The 23,007-nt window shown below is 42.1% G+C and overlaps 1 protein-coding gene across 10 annotated transcripts in view; it reads left to right on the top strand.

The window, feature by feature from the left end:
• ltbp1 (latent transforming growth factor beta binding protein 1) overlaps positions 1 to 23,007 on the top strand; it is a 386,058-nt gene that overhangs the window by 100,484 nt on the left and 262,567 nt on the right. For all 10 annotated transcript variants that reach the window (XM_028820637.2, XM_028820635.2, XM_051919196.1 and 7 more), the window contains exons 6-7: positions 14,329 to 14,553; positions 17,960 to 18,195. In XM_028820637.2, the coding sequence (XP_028676470.1) occupies positions 14,329 to 14,553; positions 17,960 to 18,195 (461 nt within the window). The remainder of the gene's footprint in view (positions 1 to 14,328; positions 14,554 to 17,959; positions 18,196 to 23,007) is intronic.

The raw sequence follows: 23,007 nt of genomic DNA, 5'->3' as shown, positions 1-23,007 counted from the left end.
GCTCGCATGTGCGTGTGTCTCTCTCTCTATCTATCTCTCGCTTGCATGTGCGTGTGTCTCTCTCTCTCGCTCGCATGTGCATGTGTCTCTCTCTCTCTATCTCTATCTCTCTCTCTCTCTCGCTCGCATGTGCGTGTGTCTCTCTCTATCTCTCTCTCGCTCGCGTGTCTCTCTCTCTCTTTCTATCTCTCTCTCTCTCTCGCTCGCGTGTGCGTGTGTCTCTCTCTATCTATCTCTCTCTCTCTCTCTCGCTCGCATGTGCGTGTGTCTCTCTCTCTCTCTCACTCGCGTGTGCGTGTGTCTCTTTCTATCTCTATCTCTCTCTCTCTCGCTTGCGTGTGCGTGTGTCTCTCTCTCTCTTTCTATCTCTATCTCTCTCGCGTGTGCGTGTGTCTCTCTCTCTCTCTCTATCTATCTCTCTCTCTCTCTCTCTCTCGCTCGCGTGTGCGTGTGTCTCTCTCGCTCGCGTGTGCGTGTGTCTCTCTCTATCTCTATCTCTCTCTCTCTCTCGCTCACGTGTGCGTGTCTCTCTCTCTCTCTCTATCGCTCGCGTGTGCGTGTGTCTCTCTCTCTATCTATCTATCTCTCTCTCTCTATCTCTATCTCTCTCTCGCTCGCGTGTGCGTGTGTCTCTCTCTCTCTCTCTCTATCTCTCTCGCTCGCGTGTGCGTGTGTCTCTTTCTATCTCTATCTCTCTCTCGCTCGCGTGTACGTGTGTCTCTCTCTCTCTCTCTCTCATGCTCTCTCGCTCACTCGCTGCACAGGGAATGCACAAGGAGAGACTGAACACGTGTGGGTTGGCGGGGGCAGCGCGGGACCTGACTCGATGGAATATAAGCCGAGGGTGATGTTTTTCAGCACATTTTGGGTGCTGAAAACCTCGGTTTATATTCGAGTATATACGGTAAGTCTTCAATCTGCTTCAAGAATAATTTAAGATATGAAGAGGTACGGGAAGTGACGGCGAAGATGGTAGGGATGAGAACGGCACCTGTACACCGGCACCTGTATGCCTGCGCTGCACGGCCTCCCTGCTGGCTGCTGCTGAGAGTTGATTTTACAATAAAATAAAATAAAAATAAAAAGAGGAATAACCTTAGAGGTCAAACATCACCCCACATTCGGACTGTAGATGTCACGTAGTATATGTGTACCAAATTTCAGGCCAATCGGTGAAACTGTTTGTGAGCGACAGGTGATTTAAAATCCTGGACAGACAAACAGACAGCCACGGTAGCGTATTATATAAGAAGATAGCTTTCTGACATTTCACCTTCCAATCAGTTCATACACCCACGTGAAAAAGACAAATTACTCACAAGGGTGGGCAAACTGTGGTCCTCAGGCTGCAGGCTGCCTGTGACGTTGATTTGTGCGGCCTGCTTTAAAACTTTCGTGAATTTGTTAGCAAAAACAACAAACTGAATACACAATCAGTGCGTGTTTTGGAACTTGTGAACAAATGAGCAGATTCGTTTATAAGGTGGTGTTTACAGAAGTGGTCTTTGTACTGAGGTGTAACCGTACGCGTACATCGTACTTAGTCGGAACATCACTTGCTACATAAGCACACGCATTCTCACGTGTTTTTGGGTTGGTTGGATTAATTCGGCCATCGGCAACTGAGCGCTGTGTTTTATTTCAAATTTTTTTTTATCCCTAACAGTGAGTGCTACTGTGAGAAAAGTCAAATTGAAGCTGAGTGCCATTATGTTTAACAAGGAATGGACATACAAGTATTTTTTTTTTGACAAATGTTGAGAGCAAAGCAGTGTGCCTGATACGCCATGACAGCGTTACTGTTTTTAAGGAGTTCAATTTGAAGAGACATTTTCAAACTAAGCACAGTAAGTCTGGAAGAAATTTATCAGAAAGTGAATCACAGCAAAAAGCTCATTTCTTGTATCAAAGTTATGTAGGTATACGACTAATAAATGTATTTTTGTGTTGAAAAGAACATTCATTATTTAGTAAATTTAGATTTTTGTCACATACGGCCTGCTAGAGACCTTACAGATGTTCATGTGGCCCGCCAGGGAGAAAAGTGTGCCCACCTCTGAATTAACGGCTGCACCCCAACGCGGTGTTTTTTAAATTGAACTTCAGCTTACAGGTCCTGTAAAGCCATCGAGATAACCTGAGTAGCCGTCAGCTGGGAGGTCATACGTCTAGTCTGACAAGTGACAACTCTGCTCCATCATCAAAACCCCACCGTGAGGCTGAAGATTAGATAAGCTTGGCTTTACCAGAAGGAATACGATGACTGCCAGTCCTATCTCACTCCATGATGGCCTACAGCTTGTCAATGTGGCATTAGACTGGGCAGCCTTGGTGAAGCCAGAGAAAACCTGAGGCCCACCCCTGTGACTGCCAGCTCTCAATTGTTCAAAGCAGGCTGTTGTGTGGCACATGATGTATCCAAGGATTACTACAAGTTAAGAGAAGGCAGAGACATGGTCAGGAAAAACCATAAAATTAAAATAACCGCGAATCAAGTGGACATTATTCAAAAGTCGAAGGCAAAAAAAACAGAAGCAAATCCTACCACTAGGCCAGTGGTTTCCAACTCCGGCCCTGGAGGGCTGCAGTGGCTGCCGGTTTTCATTTAACCCTTTTCTTAATTAGCGACCTGTTTTTGTTGCTAATTAACTCCTTTTCCTTTCATTTTAATTGACTTGTTTTTTTTAAGATTTGTTTCCCTGAATTTCTTCATCATTCCTCTAATTGCTTCATTTCTTTCCCTAAATAGATAGATAGATAGATAGATAGATACTTTATTAATCCCAAGGGGAAATTCACATTCTCTAGCAGCAGCATACTGATACAAAAAACAATATTAAATTAAAGATTGATAATAATGCAGGTAAAAAACAGACAATAACTTTGTATAATGTTAACGTTTATCCCCCCGGGTGGAATTGAAGAGTCGCATAGTTTGGGGGAGGAATGATCTTCTCAGTCTGTCAGTGGAGCAGGACGGTGACAGCAGTCTGTCGCTGAAGCTGCTCCTCTGTCTGGAGATGATCCTGTTCAGTGGATTCTCCATGATTGACAGGAGTCTGCTCAGCGCCCGTCACTCCGCCACTGATGTTAAACTGTCCAGCTCCATGCCAACAATAGAGCCTGCCCTTCTCACCAGTTTGTCCAGGCGTGAGGCGTTTTTCTTCTTAATGCTGCCTCCCCAGCACACCACCGCATAGAAGAGGGCGCCCAAATGGCACCTAAATGGCACCAAACAGAACTGAAATGTGAAGTGAGGGAGCCAACAGAAGACCATCTGAGTCAGGGCCTCAAACTTCAACCAGATGATTAATTAGGCGCCGAGTCTTGTCGTTAATTAAACCCGTTCTTTAATTCCATGGCTTGTCGCTGCTCTCATTGTGCAACAGCAGACATTGATGATTTTCTCTTTTCTAAGAGCTCAGGTAAAATGGGGACCAGAGCAGATGAACATTCCTGAGACCTTCACCTTTCTTTATTTTCAGATGTTGTATGGTGGGTGCAGTTTGCTGGTCGTGTTTTGGCTCATTTTGTATCTCATGATTGTTTAGCTGCTAATTAAGGAAAATGAAACAATTAAGGGGTCTGAGTCTTCAAGAGCAAATCAAGTAAAATTACTGTATATACTCACGTTTAAGTTCTCCCGCGGATAAGTCAGGACCATATAATTTCTGGTATTTTATAATGTCGGTCGTATAAGTCGAATGCGGAAAACTCACTCTATTGGTCCAAGAGATTACGATATGCTAACGTTCACCTGAGAGACTAACCACGGAGCACACGACCTTTTACTGTATTTCTATGTATTGTGTCCATGTGACTGTTTTGTGTTTTTTGTATCTCACACCCTCATACACCTTCATCGTAAGAGCAACCCATATCAATGATAGAGCATTCGATCAGAAGAAAATATGAAGCTGGTTTTAAATTAAAAGTCGTCAAAGTGGTGAAAGAAATTGGTGGTAACTGCACTGCTGCAACAAAATTTGACATGGCTGAGAAACTGATGTGAGGCTGGAGGAGGCGAGAAGATGTGTTGCATTTTTGAGCGGGCGTATAAGTCGGGGTCTGATTTTATGATTGATTTTTTGGGTTTCAAGACCCGACTTTTACGTGAGTATATACTGTAATTCATAAGGGTTCATTAGGGGCAAAAACAGGTCACTAATTAAGAAAAGGGTTAGAATGAAAACCTGCAGCCATGGTGGACTGGAGTTGAGGACCCCTGCATTAGGCCCTACTTGTGCCCTGCTTAGAAAGAACGAAGAGACTGGTTGGCATATATGAGACCACAAGCAAGCCAGAATTCTAAACCAGTGGTCTGTCCAGTCTTTCAGTTCAGCTAAGAACAAACAGAAATCAAAATTCATTGTCATCAGTTAAAGCCCAAGAGGAAAATACTAGAAGACATGCACTCGGTAACTCTTGGATTTTATCTGTAATCTTGAGAGTGCCAGGAAGTGCATAGTGCCGACTTTTAAACCGTCATTCTAATCAAGTCACAGTTCATGACCTCCGAGACCACACCCCTTAATATCGGGTCATCACTCCACGACAATAAAGCCACAACATGGCAGCACCGGTGAAAATCAGAAATGACACAAAAATAATTTAAACACTTGTCTTGAAACCAAATAAGATTGGATTGGAAGTCCTTGGGTATCAAAATCCTAGGAATGATGTGAAACGTTTACAGATACAGGGATGGCCAACTCTGATCCTGGAGAGCCACAGTGGCTTCAGGTTTTTGTTCCAACCCAGTTGCTTAATTAGGAGCCAATCCTCAGCAATAACAGATCTTATTGAATTTCATGGCTTGTTAGTGTTTTAAGTCTGCCATGTCAGTTTATTCTTAGATCACTGATTTTGTTCCCCCTTTCTAATGATACATGTATCATCCATGTGATCTGATACCTAAAACGGATGAGGAATTTTCAGTTCTTCACTTTCTCTTCAGTTTCCTTCTTAGTCCTTAATTAAACCAGCCTGAAGGAAGGACAGGGGGATTATTCAAGCCACTTGTTTTCCCAAACTGTTAGGTGGCAGCCACTTTGGAATCAGGTACACCAGTGGACACCCACAGGGAATGCTGGGAGGTTTAGTGCCATAGAACAGCCCTGTTGGGGTTCCTGGGTGCCACCAGGGGTTGCTACCTGAAGCTGTGCTCCGTGGGGACTTCCATCAGGCTAGGCACTGGCAGCAGAAGTACCCCCGGGTCCAAGATAAAAGGAACCACCCTGCCACATACGGGCGAGTCGGAGTTGGGAGGAAGGAGGATGAAACTCGCTCGGAGTTGTGGAGGAGAGGAAAGAAAGAAAGAAAGAAAGAGGACTTGTGTGTGTTCTGGAGAGCCATTGTGAAGGTATTGTTAATAATAATGTGGGAGTTGTGTTTGTGTGGCGGCGTCTCAGGTTTGGGTTGCTACAGCGCCCCCTACTGGTCACACATGTTAGAAACATACCAAACAGGAGTGGACCACACAGTCCATCAGGCTCATGTGTAAAGCCCCCGCTATCCCCATACCTGTGACTTAAGCATTGTCAGCTTAATGCTGTGTTTGCCTTTAAATGAATTAGTTAGCTCTTTAGAATGTTCAGTTTAGGTAACGACACGTGATATTTAATCACAATGACATTCATTTGTTAACAGCAGAGCCTGACAAAAGCTCCACCATTCAGATTCCAGCTGGTCGGTTGATGTGGTTTATTAAGAGTTATTTTGCACGATTTTAAAGAAGAGTCTCCTGGAGCACAGCCTTCAAGTGTACTACTGATCTGAAATCCAGTTAGGCATAAATAAAAAGTTCGCTGCAGTGCAGAGCAGCTGATTTACATCTAACTGGGGAAATGATGTCAAGTGAAATATGGGCCTTCTGGTACAGTCGGGCATTGTGGCGCTTGTAACAAATAAGCAAAGACCGAGATGCTGAATGACAGATCCTCAGCACTGGATGTTTTGAAATGCCACAAAAGAAATAATAAGGCCCTGTAGAGCCGTTACGCCTTGTTGGCCAGGGACAGTTCAGCTTTTGTGCAGGGTGGCATGCGAGCTCGAGAGCAGCGAGCAGCTACAAGTGCTGTGTTGTGGCGAACTGCGTGTGGCGCCAAAGAAAATCCGCAAGCCTGACTGAGCAAACGTAAAGGTCTGGGAATACACAAACGAATCACCAGATCTACAAATGGTGAAGTGAAGGATGTCTAAAAAAGAAGAAATGTCAAATGGCAGTACCCCCTGGGGGAGACCTTTTAATGCTCAGGCGGTGGCAGAGTTGGGTGAAATGCTTAAGATAGCTTGTTACGGTGGGCACCTATAGAAGATTAGTGACAGGCCTTAACATTTTTCTATTATATGTAACTGTAACAAACATCTGTGTAGGAGAGCCAGTCTTTACTGGAGACCTAAGTGCCGCACGTTGGATAAAAAGTCAGTCCAAGGCGGGGCACACCGTCTCACTCTTTAGTCAGTTCATTTTCAAAACTCACTCTGCATCAGCGTTGTTGATTGTTGGCTGCTATTCCATCAGCACTGGGGGGGCGAGCCATGAACCAGCATGGATGAGATGTCAATTAACAACATAAATTGAAAATCACACAAGGACTGCCGCAATAGGCTTTAAGAGGTCTTTTGACAGCCCACCAGCCTTGACTCCCTAAGGAGACAAGAAAAAACTCCCCAAAAATACCCTTGCAGAGGAAAAAAAGGGAAGACGTCTCAGAGGGAAGATCCCCATCCAGATAGTTTGGGTAATAATAATAATAATAATTCTTTGGATTTATATAGCGCTTTTCTCACTACTCAAAGCGCTCAGCAATTGCAGGTTAAGGGCCTTGCTCAAGGGCCCAACAGAGCAGAGTCCCTATTAGCATTTACGGGATTCGAACCGGCAACCTTCTGATTGCCAGTGCAGATCCTGGGTGTGCAATATGTGTCAAAAAAATGACACACAAAACAGAACACAAGTAATCCTCTTCACAGAGCTTGATGGATTGTCTGTCATGGCCACCTCAGGAATACAACACAACAGAACAGTAGGACAAACTACAAAACAAAGCGCAAGGATAGATTCTACCAGTCACTAAACACACGACGATCACATTTGAGGGTACACATTCATTTAGAGTCCTGGAGACCTCGGGCCAACAAGCTGCCTCCTCCCCATTGGCCAGTCCACAGAGGAGTCAGTGCTGGACTGGCCAATCAGATGAAAGGCCTCTTCTACCTGACAATCCCAGTGCTCCTTTAACTGAGGTGACATTTCTATAGGCAGGCAAGCAACTTGGCAGTAGGGCAGTGGCACCAAGTGCCACATGTGAGTACTGAGAAGAGAGACAGAATAGGGGGAGGGTTAGTAACAAATTATAATATTATTTATGTTTTAGTGCTAATGACTAACAACGGAGATGCAGTTTGTACCGTTAATCAGCAGCTCTAGTCAGGGTGTGCTAAACTGAAGTTGTGAGTCTCCAGCCTGAGACTGAAGGGGCATCTCTTATAGCAACGGGCAGACCATTCCACAGCTTCAGGGCCCTGTAACTAAAAGCTCGACCTCCGTCTGTTATTTTATTAATCTATAGAATCCTAAGCATGTTGGCATCTGGAGATCTCAATGTGCGCTCTGGTATTGTGAGTAACGATAAGTTCAGATAAGTAAGCAGAACTGCGGCCAATTAATTTTTTATAAATGGAGGATTTTGAAATCTGCCCTAAACTTAACCGGGAGCCAGTGTAAGGACATGAGAATTGGAGTTATGCGTTCGTATTTTCTTCTTCTTGTAATAATTCTTGAAGCAGCATTTTGAATTAACTGTCCATTGTAAGGTTGCAGAAGAAAACTTGTGGCAATGCAAGGAATGCATCCAGTCTCCACACAAATGGTGGCTTTCAGTCAAATCAGTTCTCCTAACGTAATCGGAACAATTTACTGCACTCGTATGGCAATAAGGGCACCTGCGAGAATGAAGCTGCAGTAGTTATGAGCCTGACAAACATTGTGGCCTGGTGGCCTTGGCCAACCTGTGATTCATTTAGTTTGAGACAGAGCAGCTTTGACAGTCGTGACGGTGCTGTAAATGGCGGCTGGCTTGTTGGTAAAGTAATGGGCTGAACCCGCAGTGTCTCATATGGCCTGTGCTATTCATCGTAACAGCAAACGCGACATTGCATGTGCCAGGTAACAGCATCTACCCACTCAGACGCTGGCACCTTACGCCTTTCATTGACCCCGAAAACGCAGAGCAGAGGCGCTATAATAACATGTGGGACTCAGCCAGACAGCCTTGCCAGCCAATGAAGTTCTGCAGCATGGTGATTGCATATGTATGAGGCTGATTAGCATAATCCATATATGGTCGTTTCATGGCGGCAACCAAGTGGGGTTCGAGACGCGTCCGTGTACACACATTTACAAAGTGATTGTGGTTTAAATTGTGTATAAATGTGCGTACACCGGGCCTGAAGGCTGGCATGGCTGCCATCCACTAAGTAGTTAACTGAAGGGGTGAATATTTGAAATTTATTTAGACTCCCTTGCAGAGATCTGTTTTCATTTTAACATTAAATAGTCTTTTAGTGTTATCAGTGTCAAAAAAGACAAATTCAATCCACTGTGACTCAATGTTATGTGCCAATAAACTGTGAATTCTTTTAATAAACACTGTTGGTGAAGTTTTACGTGGATTTTCTTACAAATCATTCTTTCAAGTTAGTTGTCTCTTTGTGGTCTTGGGGTTTCACTTCACTGAGGTTTTGTTTTCATATTCTTAAAGATGCTCGTCTTGTCAGACGCTACGGATGCCAGTTTGTTGAAGAGCCTGCTATTTCTTTACCTCGTGTTTCTTTTTTTTTTTCAAATCTACACATTAAAGCCAACATTTTCTGTAACAAAAATAAGTTGGGTCAACTCTCAAAAACTGCTGTGGAGCCCCTTATGATTGTATTTCTAAGTAATTCATTTTTATCTAGAGATTTTTTGAAAGCATTTTAACAGCAGCAGAATTCAGAAAAAAAAACACGAACTGATTTGTGTCATTGAAGTGAACCCGCATCATGTGACTCGGTCGTGACTGCCAGCAGACACAGACGGGCCTGTTCAGAACAGAGGAGCATTCATGGGAGGTGCACTGAGCCGCTCCTGTCAGTCAGCACCTGCCTTACGTCAGCAAGGTGTAACAGCGGGCAAGGCCTTCTGACAGAAGAGACCCCTCAGGGGCAGGCCATGCTCACTAGAATAACCTTCAGGAAAAGCACAAGTGCAGTCGCAAAAGACCACCAGTGTGCATCAGGTGACTGGTGAGGTTACTGCCACGCACTGCTTGGGCCTAACGTTTCATTCACTTTATCTGGAGATTGTGAGCTCTTCCTGTTTTACTCTGGTTTTCCTTTGGCAATCGTAACATACTGTTATTTTTTTGTTTCTTTATCTTTTTGAAATGCTCATTATAGTATACTTTGGAGCAAAATTAACAGGATGCATTTTACTTCCGTTTTCTGTCTGGTATATAAAATGTAGCCCAGTAGGAATGGACAGGCATCTCTGCACATTTGGGCCTCATGTCCTGTCCAGGGTTGGCTTGTGTCTTGTATCCAAAGCTGTTAGGATAAATCTTAGCCCTTCTGTAACCCTGCCCTGGAATAGGCAAGTTCAAAATCTTATATATAATTCGCCAGTCTACTCACTCACTCACGTCTGTCCGAAACCGAATGCGCAGTTGCCCGAAAAACCTTACGAGACCGATATCGCGGCAGGTGGCGGATTTACAGCCGCGAAAATTCACAGAGAAGGGCGACTTCAACACAACATCGCGGCAGGTGGCGGATTTACGGCCGCAAAAATTCAAAGAGAATGGCGACTTCGATTAAAGCTCTAGAGGCCTGAAAGGCGATTTCGACTACAGCTCGAGGCCTAATTACGCATTCATTCAATACACTGTAGCAGTGCTATTTTATAAGAACTGCATCTCCCAGCAGTCCTTGCAGGGGCTGCTGGGGTCAAAGGTGGTCAAAGGAGGTTTAAAAGAGGGCAAAAAGGAAAAAAAAAAGTTTGTTTTGTTTGGTGCATTGTGTGTTGCGTTCATCTGTCGTGCTGCCTGCTGTTATTGGAACTCTAATTAATCATTGTGTCCTGGACTGTATTTGTTTGTTGGGGTTTGGATCGTCTGTCTACCTGTGTGCGGAGGACTGTGTTGGATTCATTGGTTTTCCGGAAGAGTGGAGCGCTCCTGAACCATCCATCTGATTTCATCCTTTCAGTATCAACCGGTAGGACTGTGTTTTTCCTTCACCCTTTCAATCTACAGATCGCTGGGCTTAATTTCGTCACTTCCCATTTTTCATCCGGATAGGTTTTCATGGACTTTGGCTGTGTGGTGTTTGTGTGTATATATGTTAAATGTAACATCGCCGAAGGGGTCAGGGGTGGTATTACTGTTTTCATTTAGTTAATTGTGTTCATTATACTCTTAATTTCTTGCCTTTCCCGGTGTGCTTTATTGGTCTCTGTTGTGAGTGTGTGTGGGTCGATCCAAGGCTGGGGAACATTCATGGGATCTCTTATATTAAAATAAATAAATCACCGTCAGCCTGGACCGCTACAACACCTATATCAGGTTTGTGGTGCTTATACTTACTACTATTGCACTTGTGCCCGTTTCATCTTACGTTGTTGAAACGGGCTCTTTGTCTAGTAATAAATAAATATATATATGGACTGTAAGAGAATGGATGCTTCAGGGCGCTGTTGCCCTGAGAAACCCAACAGACAGATGCAGACACAGGTTTAAAAGCTCTAAGAAGTATTGTAATTTTCTTCTTTAATAGTGCCTCCAAAGCACCACAGCCACAATAAGCACACAATGAATAAACACAACAATTCTCCTCCTCTCCTCCTGGCAGCTCTGTCACACTCCCTGCCAACTCCGGCTCGCCTGCTGGGTCTCCACCAGTCCTTTATATAGTCCTTGACCTGGAAGTGCTTCTCCTCTTCTTTTCACGTGACTTGTCAGCTCTTCTGGGTCAGATGGAGAATTACATTTTTCTTCAGCCCGGGCTATACTGGAAATCAAAATCCCCTTGTCTCCCTGCAGCGTCCCCTGGCGGCACCCACGGTACCCAGCAGGGCTGTGAAGCCGAACTCCATCTCCCATAGTACCCTGTGGGAATCTGGGGCACTGCTATGCTACAGAGAAGTCGACATCCAGTGTCCTGGGGGTTTCGTGAGCTGCCAGCCATCCCTCACAGGACATATAATGTAATATCTATCTATCTATCTATCTATCTATCTATCTATCTATCTATCTATCTATCTATCTATCTCATAGTGTCTTTCTTATCTATCTATCTATCTATCTATCTATCTATCTATCTATCTATCTATCTATCTATTATATAATGCTCTACATGTCTATCTATCTATCTATCTATCTATCTATCTATCTATCTATCTATCTATCTATCTATCTATCTATTATATAATGCTCTACATGTCTATCTATCTATCTATCTATCTATCTATCTATCTATCTATTATATAGTGCCTTTCCTATCTATCTATCTATCTATCTATCTATCTATCTATCTATCTATCTATCTATCTATTATATAATGCTCTATCTATCTATCTATCTATCTATCTATCTATCTATCTATCTATCTATCTATCTATCTATCTATCTATCTATCTATCTATCTATTATATAGTGCCTTTCCTATCTATCTATCTATCTATCTATCTATCTATCTATCTATCTATCTATCTATCTATCTATCTATCTATCTATCTATCTATCTATCTCATAGTGTCTTTCTTATCTATCTATCTATCTATCTATCTATCTATCTATCTATCTATCTATCTATTATATAGTGCCTTTCCTATCTATCTATCTATCTATCTATCTATCTATCTATCTATCTATCTATCTATCTATCTATCTATCTATCTATCTATCTATCTCATAGTGTCTTTCTTATCTATCTATCTATCTATCTATCTATCTATCTATCTATCTATCTATCTATCTATCTATCTATCTATCTATCTATTATATAATGCTCTACATGTCTATCTATCTATCTATCTATCTATCTATCTATCTATCTATCTATCTATTATATAATGCTCTACATGTCTATCTATCTATCTATCTATCTATCTATCTATCTATCTATCTATCTATCTATCTATCTATCTATCTATCTATCTATCTATTATATAATGCTCTACATGTCTATCTATCTATCTATCTATCTATCTATCTATTATATAGTGCCTTTTCTATCTATCTATCTATCTATCTATCTATCTATCTATCTATCTATCTATCTATCTATCTATCTATCTATCTATCTATCTATTATATAATGCTCTATCTATCTATCTATCTATCTATCTATCTATCTATCTATCTATCTATCTATCTATCTATTATATAGTGCCTTTCCTATCTATCTATCTATCTATCTATCTATCTATCTATCTATCTATCTATCTATCTATCTATCTATCTATCTATCTATCTATCTATCTAACTAAATACTTTAAAATGAACACAAGCCAGGGCACACATCCTGACAGAAACATGACCGCTACATAGAAACACCAAAGTAATGCAAACTCATAAAATATAAATATGCAAATTCAAAACCAAACCAAAAGTAGAATTTACTAACACAATTATTTCTAAAAAACGAAACAAACAAAAACTAAATGTATGCCGGGTTGAGACACCTGGCTGAATCGTGACGGTGTTCTCCTGGCTTCTCTCAGCTCTGGGATTTGCTGTGTATTTGTGTCACACACTTGCGTGTTTGGCGTGTGTGTTTTTAGCTCCATAACGTGCCTTAATTTGGTGAATGTTGCTGATGACACTGTATACAGTAAGGACTTATTGATTGATTTACAATATAATTTGTGTACCCCCCCAATAAAACTCCTGAGGTTACCAAGAGGCACTTTATCTTTTTGGACTCTAAGTACATTGCAAACCTGCGCACCCCTGCCAAGTGATCTTAAGAAGCCAAAGCCCCCCGAATTGAGCTGTGGCCCTGCAGCGACTGCCTTCCTCCAGCACGAGACACTCGTGTGACGTGTCGTTAACGTTGTTACCCGTGACTGTAAACCCACCTTCGGGAATCCCCTCACCTGGCTGGGGTGGGTTTCCCATCAGAGGGCTTTGCTCTTACACAATGGGGTGTCCCGTCAGCTTTTTACTTTTTTTGAAAGACTTCTTCTTGTTCAGGTTGGTCAGGCCGCAGAGACTTTTAAAGCTCTGGATGTGGTCGTCACTAAGTCTTCTCTTTTCGGGTTCTTTTCCTTTGGCACAGAGAGTTACGCCCGTCACTTCAGGGCTACATTTGCTCTTTTTTGCTCAACCTTCAGTGTTGTAGTCCTTTGGACCAAAAGCAGTTCTAGAACGTGTGTGTGTGAGACCTCCTTAGTGTACTGAACAGTATTGTCCTGACTGTACTTTTGTTAGCCTTTCACAGCCGGATATCACAGAGGAAACCTCATTAAAAACTCCTGCAGTTCAAAAGCATTAAAACACACCCAGGATCTTCTCTCTTGCTAATATTATTTTGAAAGTTTTGTCTTCAACACCGCTGGCCTGCAACAGACCTCTACTGTACAGCATGTACGACACGTGAGGCCGGCCGGCCGGCATTCCCTAAGGTGAGGGCTGCAGTTTGATTTATAATCTATTCACTAATAACACTGATGGGTTTCTTCAAACACTCATTACTCATTGTGAAACGTAAAATGGAAAGGGAATTCTGATGTAAGGGAGCCAAGAGTCATACATAGAATAGCCTTGTACTCTAATTACTGGAAATTATGGCCGCACAGCCCATTAGGAGATATCATTTTGATGCCTCTTTTTGTAATAACGTGAGTGTGTGCCGAGTGTGTCCTGCCGCTTCGTGCGTGTCGACCAGCTGGGGCTTTGGAGGAAATTCCTTAGTGGATGACTAAGCTTTGTTTGACTGACAATTCCCCGAAAGAGCACACTTGAGGCCGGCTGAGACAGCAGAGTCTGAAAGTCCTCAGTATGACAGCCATTACTTTAAGGATCTCTGATATCACTGGTCAACAAGCATTTTGCTACTGTGGGAGTCTCTCACCTGTACTTTAACAAACGTCACTTGCTGACTCCAAATCTGAAAACCTTTGTCTTGACTCCAATGTTTCTTGCCAATCCTGCGACCTGACAAAAAAATAAATTTCAACACTTGCAGCAAAACCAAGTTGAAATCTTTTATCTTGGTAGTCATGAATGCCTTATTAAGATGTATATGAGAAGTTTTCACAGCTCATCTTTTCTTTTTCTCTTGCAGTGGTTTGTCATCTTCCTTGTATGAATGGCGGACAGTGCAGCGCTAGGGACAAGTGCCAGTGTCCCCCTAACTTCACGGGAAAACTGTGTCACATTCCGGTGCAGAATGGACATCATGGGCAACAACAACACCAGAGTCAAGTGTCATTGAGTCGGACCCAGGGCGGCCAGGTGCAGTCGACCCACACCCTGCCCCTTCTAATTGATGGTCAGAATGGCATTCAAAGTAAGGACGTTTTGTAGAATACCGAAATTAGACTGTACTGTACAGGACCGAATCCTGAACTGTTTAATTGCTGCCTCTTTTTCTCATGCTGCTGAATTAGGCTCTGGGCTTCCAGCACCCTGCAATGGCTGTTACATGTTACATACAGATACTATTCTCATTTACAGTAAAGGCATAAAATGAACATCCAACATCTCTACAACAGCCATTTTGGACCTGCTAAGCTCATACAGCATGCTGCCTACACAGGGCCCTGACATACTGGCCCAAGCAGGGAAGCTCTGACACTACGCCGTCTTAAATCCAATTTTGATGTTCAGTAATCTGCTGATGGCTATAACATACAGATGACTATGAAAGGCACTATATAATCAATAAATGGAAAGACAAACAGATAACACATACTAGATAGATAGATCACCAGTGACTGGCTGCACCTTCATTAACATTCCTTCTAGTTTTATGAGCTCTTCTGGTTGGATAGCTCCCTCAACTGCCCCCCTCTCCAATATTACCCTATTCTGATTATACTCTGTACTTATGTTATAATCCTCTCCCCATTTTTTGTGCACTTCAAAAACATTTGCATCATGTGTTACCCTACTCTGATTCTACTTGCACCTTCATTAGCACCACCTCCCCTTCATGACCCCCTTGGCCTCCTTCACTGCCCCGTGCCTCCGTCCTTGTGCACTTCTCTTGATCGCCACCTGCTGTCTGCACCTTCCACTTATATGAGATCCTCTAGTTTGACAGAGAGAGATGGCTAGAAAGATAGACAGAAAAGCACTATATAATAGATAGCGTAGTTGGCAGGATTAGATAGTTACATAGATAGATGTGAAAGGCACTATATAATTAGATAGCTAGATCAATAGATAGATAGATATGAAGGGCACTATACAGTATAACAAATAGATGGACAGACAGATATGAAAGGCACTATATAATAGATAGATAGTGTGGTTGGTAGGATTAGATAGATAGATAGATAGATAGATAGATGTGAAAGGCACTATATAATTAGATCGATAGATGTGAAAGGCACTATATAATTAGATTGATAGATGTGAAAGGCACTATATAATTAGATAGATAGATAGATTATGAAAGGCACTATATAATTAGATAGATGGATAGATTATGAAAGGCACTATATAATTAGATTGATAGATGTGAAAGGCACTATATAATTAGATAGATAGATAGATCTGAAGGACACTACACAGTATAACAAATAGATCGACAGACAGATGTGAAAGGCACTATATGAGATAGATATTAAAGGCACTATATAATAGATAGATAGTGTGGTTGGTAGGATTAGATAGATAGATGTGAAAGGCACTATATAATTAGATCGATAGATGTGAAAGGCACTATATAATTAGATAGATCGATAGATTATGAAAGGCACTATATAGTTAGATCGATAGATGTGAAAGGCACTATATAATTAGATAGATAGATAGATATGAAGGACACTACACAGTATAACAAATAGATCGACAGACAGATGTGAAAGACACTATTTGAGATAGATATTAAAGGCACTATATAATAGATAGTGTGGTTGGTAGGATTAGATAGATCGATAGATGTGAAAGGCACTATATAATTAGATAGATTATGAAAGGCACTATATAAGTAGATCGATAGATGTGAAAGGCACTATATAATTAGATAGATTATGAAAGGCACTATATAATTAGATCGATAGATGTGAAAGGCACTATATAATTAGATAGATCGATAGATGTGAAAGGCACTATATAATTAGATAGATTATGAAAGGCACTATATAATTAGATAGATCAATAGATATGAAAGGCACTATATAATTAGATAGATAGGTAGATTATGAAAGGCACTATATAATTAGATTGATAGATGTGAAAGGCACTATATAATTAGATAGATAGATTATGAAAGGCACTATATAATTAGATTGAAAGATGTGAAAGGCACTATATAATTAGATAGATAGATAGATAGATAGATATGAAGGACACTACACAGTATAACAAATAGACTGACAGACAGATGTGAAAGGCACTATATGAGATAGATATTAAAGGCACTATATAATAGATAGATAGTGTGGTTGGTAGGATTAGCTAGATAGATAGATGTGAAAGGCACTATATAATTAGATCGATAGATGTGAAAGGCACTATATAATTAGATAGATAGATTATGAAAGGCACTATATAAGTAGATCGATTATGAAAGGCACTATATAATTAGATAGATCAATAGATTTGAAAGGCACTATATAATTAGATAGGTAGATTATGAAAGGCACTATATAAGTAGATAGATAGCATAGTTGGCAGGCTTAGATAGTTACATAGATAGTTAAATGTGAAAGGCACTATATAATTAGATAGATGTGAAAGGCACTATATAATTAGATAGATCGATAGATGTGAAAGGCACTATATAATTAGATAGATTATGAAAGGCACTATATAATTAGATAGATCAATAGATATGAAAGGCACTATATAATTAGATAGGTAGATTATGAAAGGCACTATATAATTAGATTGATAGATATGAAAGGCACTATATAATTAGATAGGTAGATTATGAAAGGCACTATATAAGTAGATAGATAGCATAGTTGGCAGGCTTAGATAGTTACATAGATAGTTAAATGTGAAAGGCACTATATAATTAGATAGATAGATATGAAGGGCACTATATAATTAGATAGATAGGTAGATTATGAAAGGCACTATATAAGTAGATAGCATAGTTGGCAGGCTTAGATAGTTACATAGATAGTTAAATGTGAAAGGCACTATATAATTAGATAGATATGAAGAGCACTATATAACAAATAGATGGACAGATCGATGTGAAAGGCACTATATAATAGATAGATAGACAGACAGATATTTGGTTAGCTGGTTCATCTTATTTTCATTATCATTTCATTATTCTCTTTATTGCCTGCGGCAGTATGGCCTTTGCAGAATGGCACTGCTATTAATTTACTGCAGTCTGCACCTTGGAAGCCGCTCCATTTTCATGTAACAAGCAGCCAACTGTTTTAAAACAGTTCAAGATCTTGACTCTGATCCCACCTTCTCCAAGGCTTAATGAAAACTGAGACCTTTAATAAACAAGTCTTGGAATTATAATTCTTAGATTCATAGATGCCTGACAAAGCAGGCATGTACACATGGCTTTTCCTGCTGTTTGTGTTTACACAGATTTAAACAGTTATTATCTTCAATATAAAGTATGTAATACCAGACTGCATTTTTGTCTTTTAGTGCTTTTTAATCTGAGATCTTGGTCTGCACTTATTTGACTGTATGTATGTGTTGTATGTACCGGATGACAGCAAAATTGTACCCTGTTTTGATTGACTTTCTTTTGTGTCCATTATTTACAGTGAAGTTTCCTCCTAACGTTGTCAACATCCACGTGAAGCATCCTCCAGAAGCCTCTGTGCAGATCCACCAGGTTTCCCAGATGGACAACCCCAATGTTCAGAAAGCTAAGGGAGCTCAGCCTGGCCAGGCCACCTACCACAACCTGGGATATACCAACCAACAGTCCATCTTTCACCACTATCCTGTCTCCTCTAAGTCACTGGGCCGCTGCTTTCAGGAGACCACTGGAGCACTGGTAAGAAAAGACAGGGTGCAAAAATTCGATTTATGGTTTTCACATGTTGGATTAATATCTGAAGCTAAGATACCTACAAATGTAATTTCAGATTGTCAGTGTTGATTTCCTTTATGTAATATTGCTCATTTTATAATAAGAGCTCAATTATTAGGACACCCCATGGGGAGTCTGAAAATATTAGACAGTCAAAGCACATTTTTCAAATGAAATGTGAAGGCACACATAACCAAAGCAACAAGTTGCACGTCCTAATAGCATACAGTATCTACAACACACTTTTTACAGACCATGATGCTACAGTATATCCATCCATCTTCCTACCCCATAATAATTGTTTGGGGGGTGGCACGGTGGTGCAGTGGGTAGTGCTGCTGCCTTGCAGTAAGGAGACTTGGGTTTGCTTCCCAGGTCCTCCCTGCGTGGAGTTTGCATGTTCTCCCCATGTCTGCGTGGGTTTCCTCCCACAGTCCAAAGACATGCAGGTTAGGTGCATTGGCAATCCTAAATTGTCCCTAGTGTGTGCTTGGTTTGTGGGTATGTGTGCCCTGCGGTGGTGCCCTGTGTTGGCTGGGATTGGCTCCAGCAGACCCCTGTGACCCTGTGTTAGGATATAGCGGGTTGGATAATGACTGACTGATTGACAATGCTTACTAGGGAAGTGAATGTGTAGGACAACTGGAATGTCTATGGATTATATTTGTAATAAAATAACCACTTTAAATTCTGCTCAGTAAAGAATAGAGTGCCGTCAGAAAGGATTCCATGTGGCGTAGCGGTTTGGACTTCAGACCCAGCAGGTGTGGATTCAGATTCTGCTGCCGACGCTGTGTGAAAACCGAGCAGGTCACTTCACCTGCCTGTCCTCCAACCGGAGAAACGAAAGATTTGTAGCTAACGGTATCTCAAATGTAGGTAAAGGCGCCACTTTAGAACAGGGCCATTCAATTACAAATTCAGCTGGGCCAGACATTTTCAGAGGCCGGTAAGCAGCAGGTAAAGACCAATTTTCAACCAACACAAACAACAACAACAACATTTATTTCCTTACAATCTGCAGTTTAAGAATTAAGAATCCATTAGTATCATGAGTGAAATAAAAGAGCACACAATACCTACTAGAGAAGCGAATGTGTAGGACAACTGGAATGTCTACGGACTATATTTGTAATAAAATAACCACATTAAATTTAGCTCAGTAAAGAAATAGAGCCCCACTTTTCCAGGGAAGGTTTTGCTGGGTAGCTGGAGTCTGTCCCGCCAAAGAATAGTGAGAAAGTCAAAAACAAACCCCGGACGGGGCACTAGCCCGTCACAGGCCGAACACACAGACAGACACACATGGGCCAATTTAGCAATCCCAGGCCATTTGCTACACATCTTTATACTGTGGGAGGAGAGCAGAGCACCCAGAGGACACCTGTGTAGATACGGGGAGAACATGCAAACTCCACACAGGGAGCACCCAGGGCACTGTGACGATGCGGGTTCTGCAGCATGCTCCCATCTCCTGTTTGGGAGCTCTTGAACCCAACACCGTCGGTAATGTCACCGATGAGCTAGACAGTGAGGCAATAAACAATTGAGCAAGGGGATGATGTATAATTGTGCAAGAGTGCTTTTATTAAACAATCCAAACAAAACGTTCAAAGTCAAGTGCAGTCGTGCAATGTTCAATAAATAAATAATCCATTAGATGAAACGTGGTGATTAAAATAAATAAATAGAACATTCCTTTAAAACGAGGTTAAAACAAAGCAATACTGAAGGCCGTCTTTTAAAATCAGTCTAAAGCCCGGTGTCCTTTACCTGGCAGCAACAGGAGAGTCGCCCTTTCTGCAGCTGGCCTTCTCTCCACACAAACTGATCTGGATGCTCCCCAATCCCTGGCTTCGGTTCCGCTCTCCCGATGGAGACTTAGCTTTAATCCAAGGGCCAGGACGCTCACCTTGGGACTCCTACTCTCACAAGCCTCTCGACTCCCGCTGCCTTCTTGGCCTTACGCGGCCAGTCGCCCTTCACTGGTCACCCCCACTACTACAACTCCTGGGTGTCAGCCTAACACCCAGGCTTCCACACCGCTGCCTGCGAGAGCTCACGTGCTCATACGCACCGGCTTTCTCCTTCTTGCCGCCTTCCTTCCTGCTTCCTTCTGTCACCTCCGTTTCCTTCTCTTTTACTTCTTTTCTTTTTACTCCTCCCTAACCGACTCGCGCTTCTCTTTATATACGGAGAGAAGATAGCAGCTGCAGCCCATTAGCCACAGGAACGATCACAGATGTGGGCAGTCTCTCACCTGTGCACTTAGGTGACAAACGCCCACACCGCAGATCGCCCTGCGGCTTGCTATAGCCACCACACCCCCTTGCTAAGCCGCGAGCGCGGCGATTATTTATTTAAATAAAAACGGCCTTTGGTGGGAGAGCTGTGGACCCATAACACCACAGGCACAAACTCCTGTCTCCTTAGTGTGTGGCAGCAGTGCTACCCTGTACCACCGTGCCACCCACTACAAAGAATACACGGTATTATAGAATATCATAGATAGATAGAATTAACTTTATTTGCCCCCAGAGGGAAAGTTGACTTTTTACAGAAGCTCTTTAAATAAATACATACATTCATAGGTAGATAAATAAGTAAATAAATAAACAAACACACTTTGGTCTCAACACACACTGGACTTACTGTAAAGCAAGATAATTTAAAAGAAAGTAAAGTTCTGACCTGGCAGTCCCAGTCCCAGTGAGGCGCTATACAGACCTATTTCTGTTGATATAAAGAAGCCCCCCCGTAGTCCTCAGTGTTGGCATGTCAGAGAGAGGTTGTGTAGCGTTGTTCATAATGGCACTCAATTTTGTTTTAATTCCCTCCTTCGCTACGACCTCCAGGGGGTCCAGAGTGTGTGTCCCATAACTCAGCCTGCCTTTTCAATCAACTTGTTGATTTGGTGGGCCTCCCTTGAAGTGATGTTACCAGCCCAGCACACCACGGAGCAGAAAATCACACAGGTCATCACAGAGTTATAGAAGAATAAAAAAAATAATAGAAATTAAGCCAGCCAGCTCTCCGTAAAGCACAATTTGCCACTATACTTGTATGCTCCATGGCCCGCTATAAGCGCAGGGAGTTCATTTATCGAGCATTTCCCTTTATAATAGATGGTAGACCAGTTCTTAAAACCTTTCCGTTTTGCTTTTCCTCTTGTGCCGGGCACGTTGCCCTCTCCATCTGTGGACCGACAGCTCCAGTGGTAAAGTGAAACTGAGCTGCTTAGACGCTCGCAATCGCAGGGTAAGTAGCTGACTACAGAAGTATTTAATACACCCTGCTTTGATTTTCTCAGTTTCTCTTACAGCTTCAGGTTGTGCAGATCATCATAGGCTTGGTGACAGAAATACATTTAGCCAGATAGGTCTAATTTAGATAAAAATGATGTACTGAGTAAGAACTGATTCCCAAAAAGAGGAGAAAGTAGACAGAGAAGAAGAAAAGGGACTGAACTTTATTGGGGTTTGTGCACAATACACAGAGTCCTCAGTCCCTTTTCTTCTTCTCTCTCTTCTTCCTCTTTGGCCGCCTCCACTCCTCTCCTCGCAAGCTCTGTCCTCTACCTCCCGACTCCGGCTCCCTGAATGGAGTGAGGCGGCCCCTTTTATAGTGAACCCGGATGTGCTCCAGGTGCTCCCTGATGGCCTTCCTGATGTGGGGTGGAAGTGTATGTATGTATGGGGGGGGGTATTGACCCCCTCCCGGTCCTTCCAACCTCCAGGCGTCCTGGCTGGGATTTCGCCACACTGTGTTAGTGATTCCATTTCCCACCTGGGTGGTTTTCTATTTTACGTTCAAGTAGAAAGAGATTCAGCCAGGATGGTGTGGCCAATAAAGACACAGAAATCAATATCTAAAGTATCCATTTAGTCTTATAGATCCACGGTTTTCAAACTTTTTTGAACAAGTACCACTCCGCGAGGACCAGTAAACTGAAGTACCACTGTCAATGAATCGTTAATTTATGCCCGTGTTGTTTTGAAGGAAAAGTCACTATAATCACTATAATGACTATAATTATGACATTAAAGTGCCTAATAAAAGCCGGCTTGGAGTCTTCCATGCATTTACAGTAGTATACTTATACTATATATGATTATATGCAACATATTGGCATTCTAGCAACATTGATTCGTGGAAAATAAAGGACCACACGAGTACCACCTGGCATGACTTGAAGTACCACCAGTGGTACGCGTACCACAGTTTGAAAACCGTGGTTATAGATATTATTTTATTTTGGGCAGATTTCGTCTCTAGCTTGGTCACTAATGTCTCCTGATGTCTCGTATTTTATATTTCATATTTCTTGCCCAATTTTGGTGTTCCGATTAATTAAAAAAAAAAAAAAATCCTCATTTGTCCCCAGTTTTAACCCTGACTCATTGTAGAAATACCACTTTGAGGCACACATCCTCCAAAGTTTTAAAAATCACCAGTCATATCAGTTGTTTTTAAAGCAGGCAAAATCTACCAATCACACAGTCTGCATTTAGGAAGGCAAGCTTACAAACGGAGAACCGCGCCAGCGCGACATCACGGCACATTGATGAGAAACGGCCTGCTTCAGCCAGAACTGTCCTCCGGACTCCCTTTTGTTGCAGAATCGGGTGACCCAAATATCTGCACTCGCGCCCGCTGACGGCGGCTCCTCTTCAGTACTGTGATCGCCAACATTCAAAGCAATAAAGTCAGAGAAGCAAGCAACTCACAAAGCTAGAACAGCTCACAGCTAACAAAATAGGAAAAGGAAACGATGTC

This window comes from Erpetoichthys calabaricus, chromosome 15 (genome assembly GCF_900747795.2).
Source record: "Erpetoichthys calabaricus chromosome 15, fErpCal1.3, whole genome shotgun sequence".
NCBI lineage: Eukaryota > Metazoa > Chordata > Cladistia > Polypteriformes > Polypteridae > Erpetoichthys > Erpetoichthys calabaricus.
Note: the sequence above shows the minus strand (reverse complement) of the source record. Positions and strands in the feature narration are given on the sequence as shown.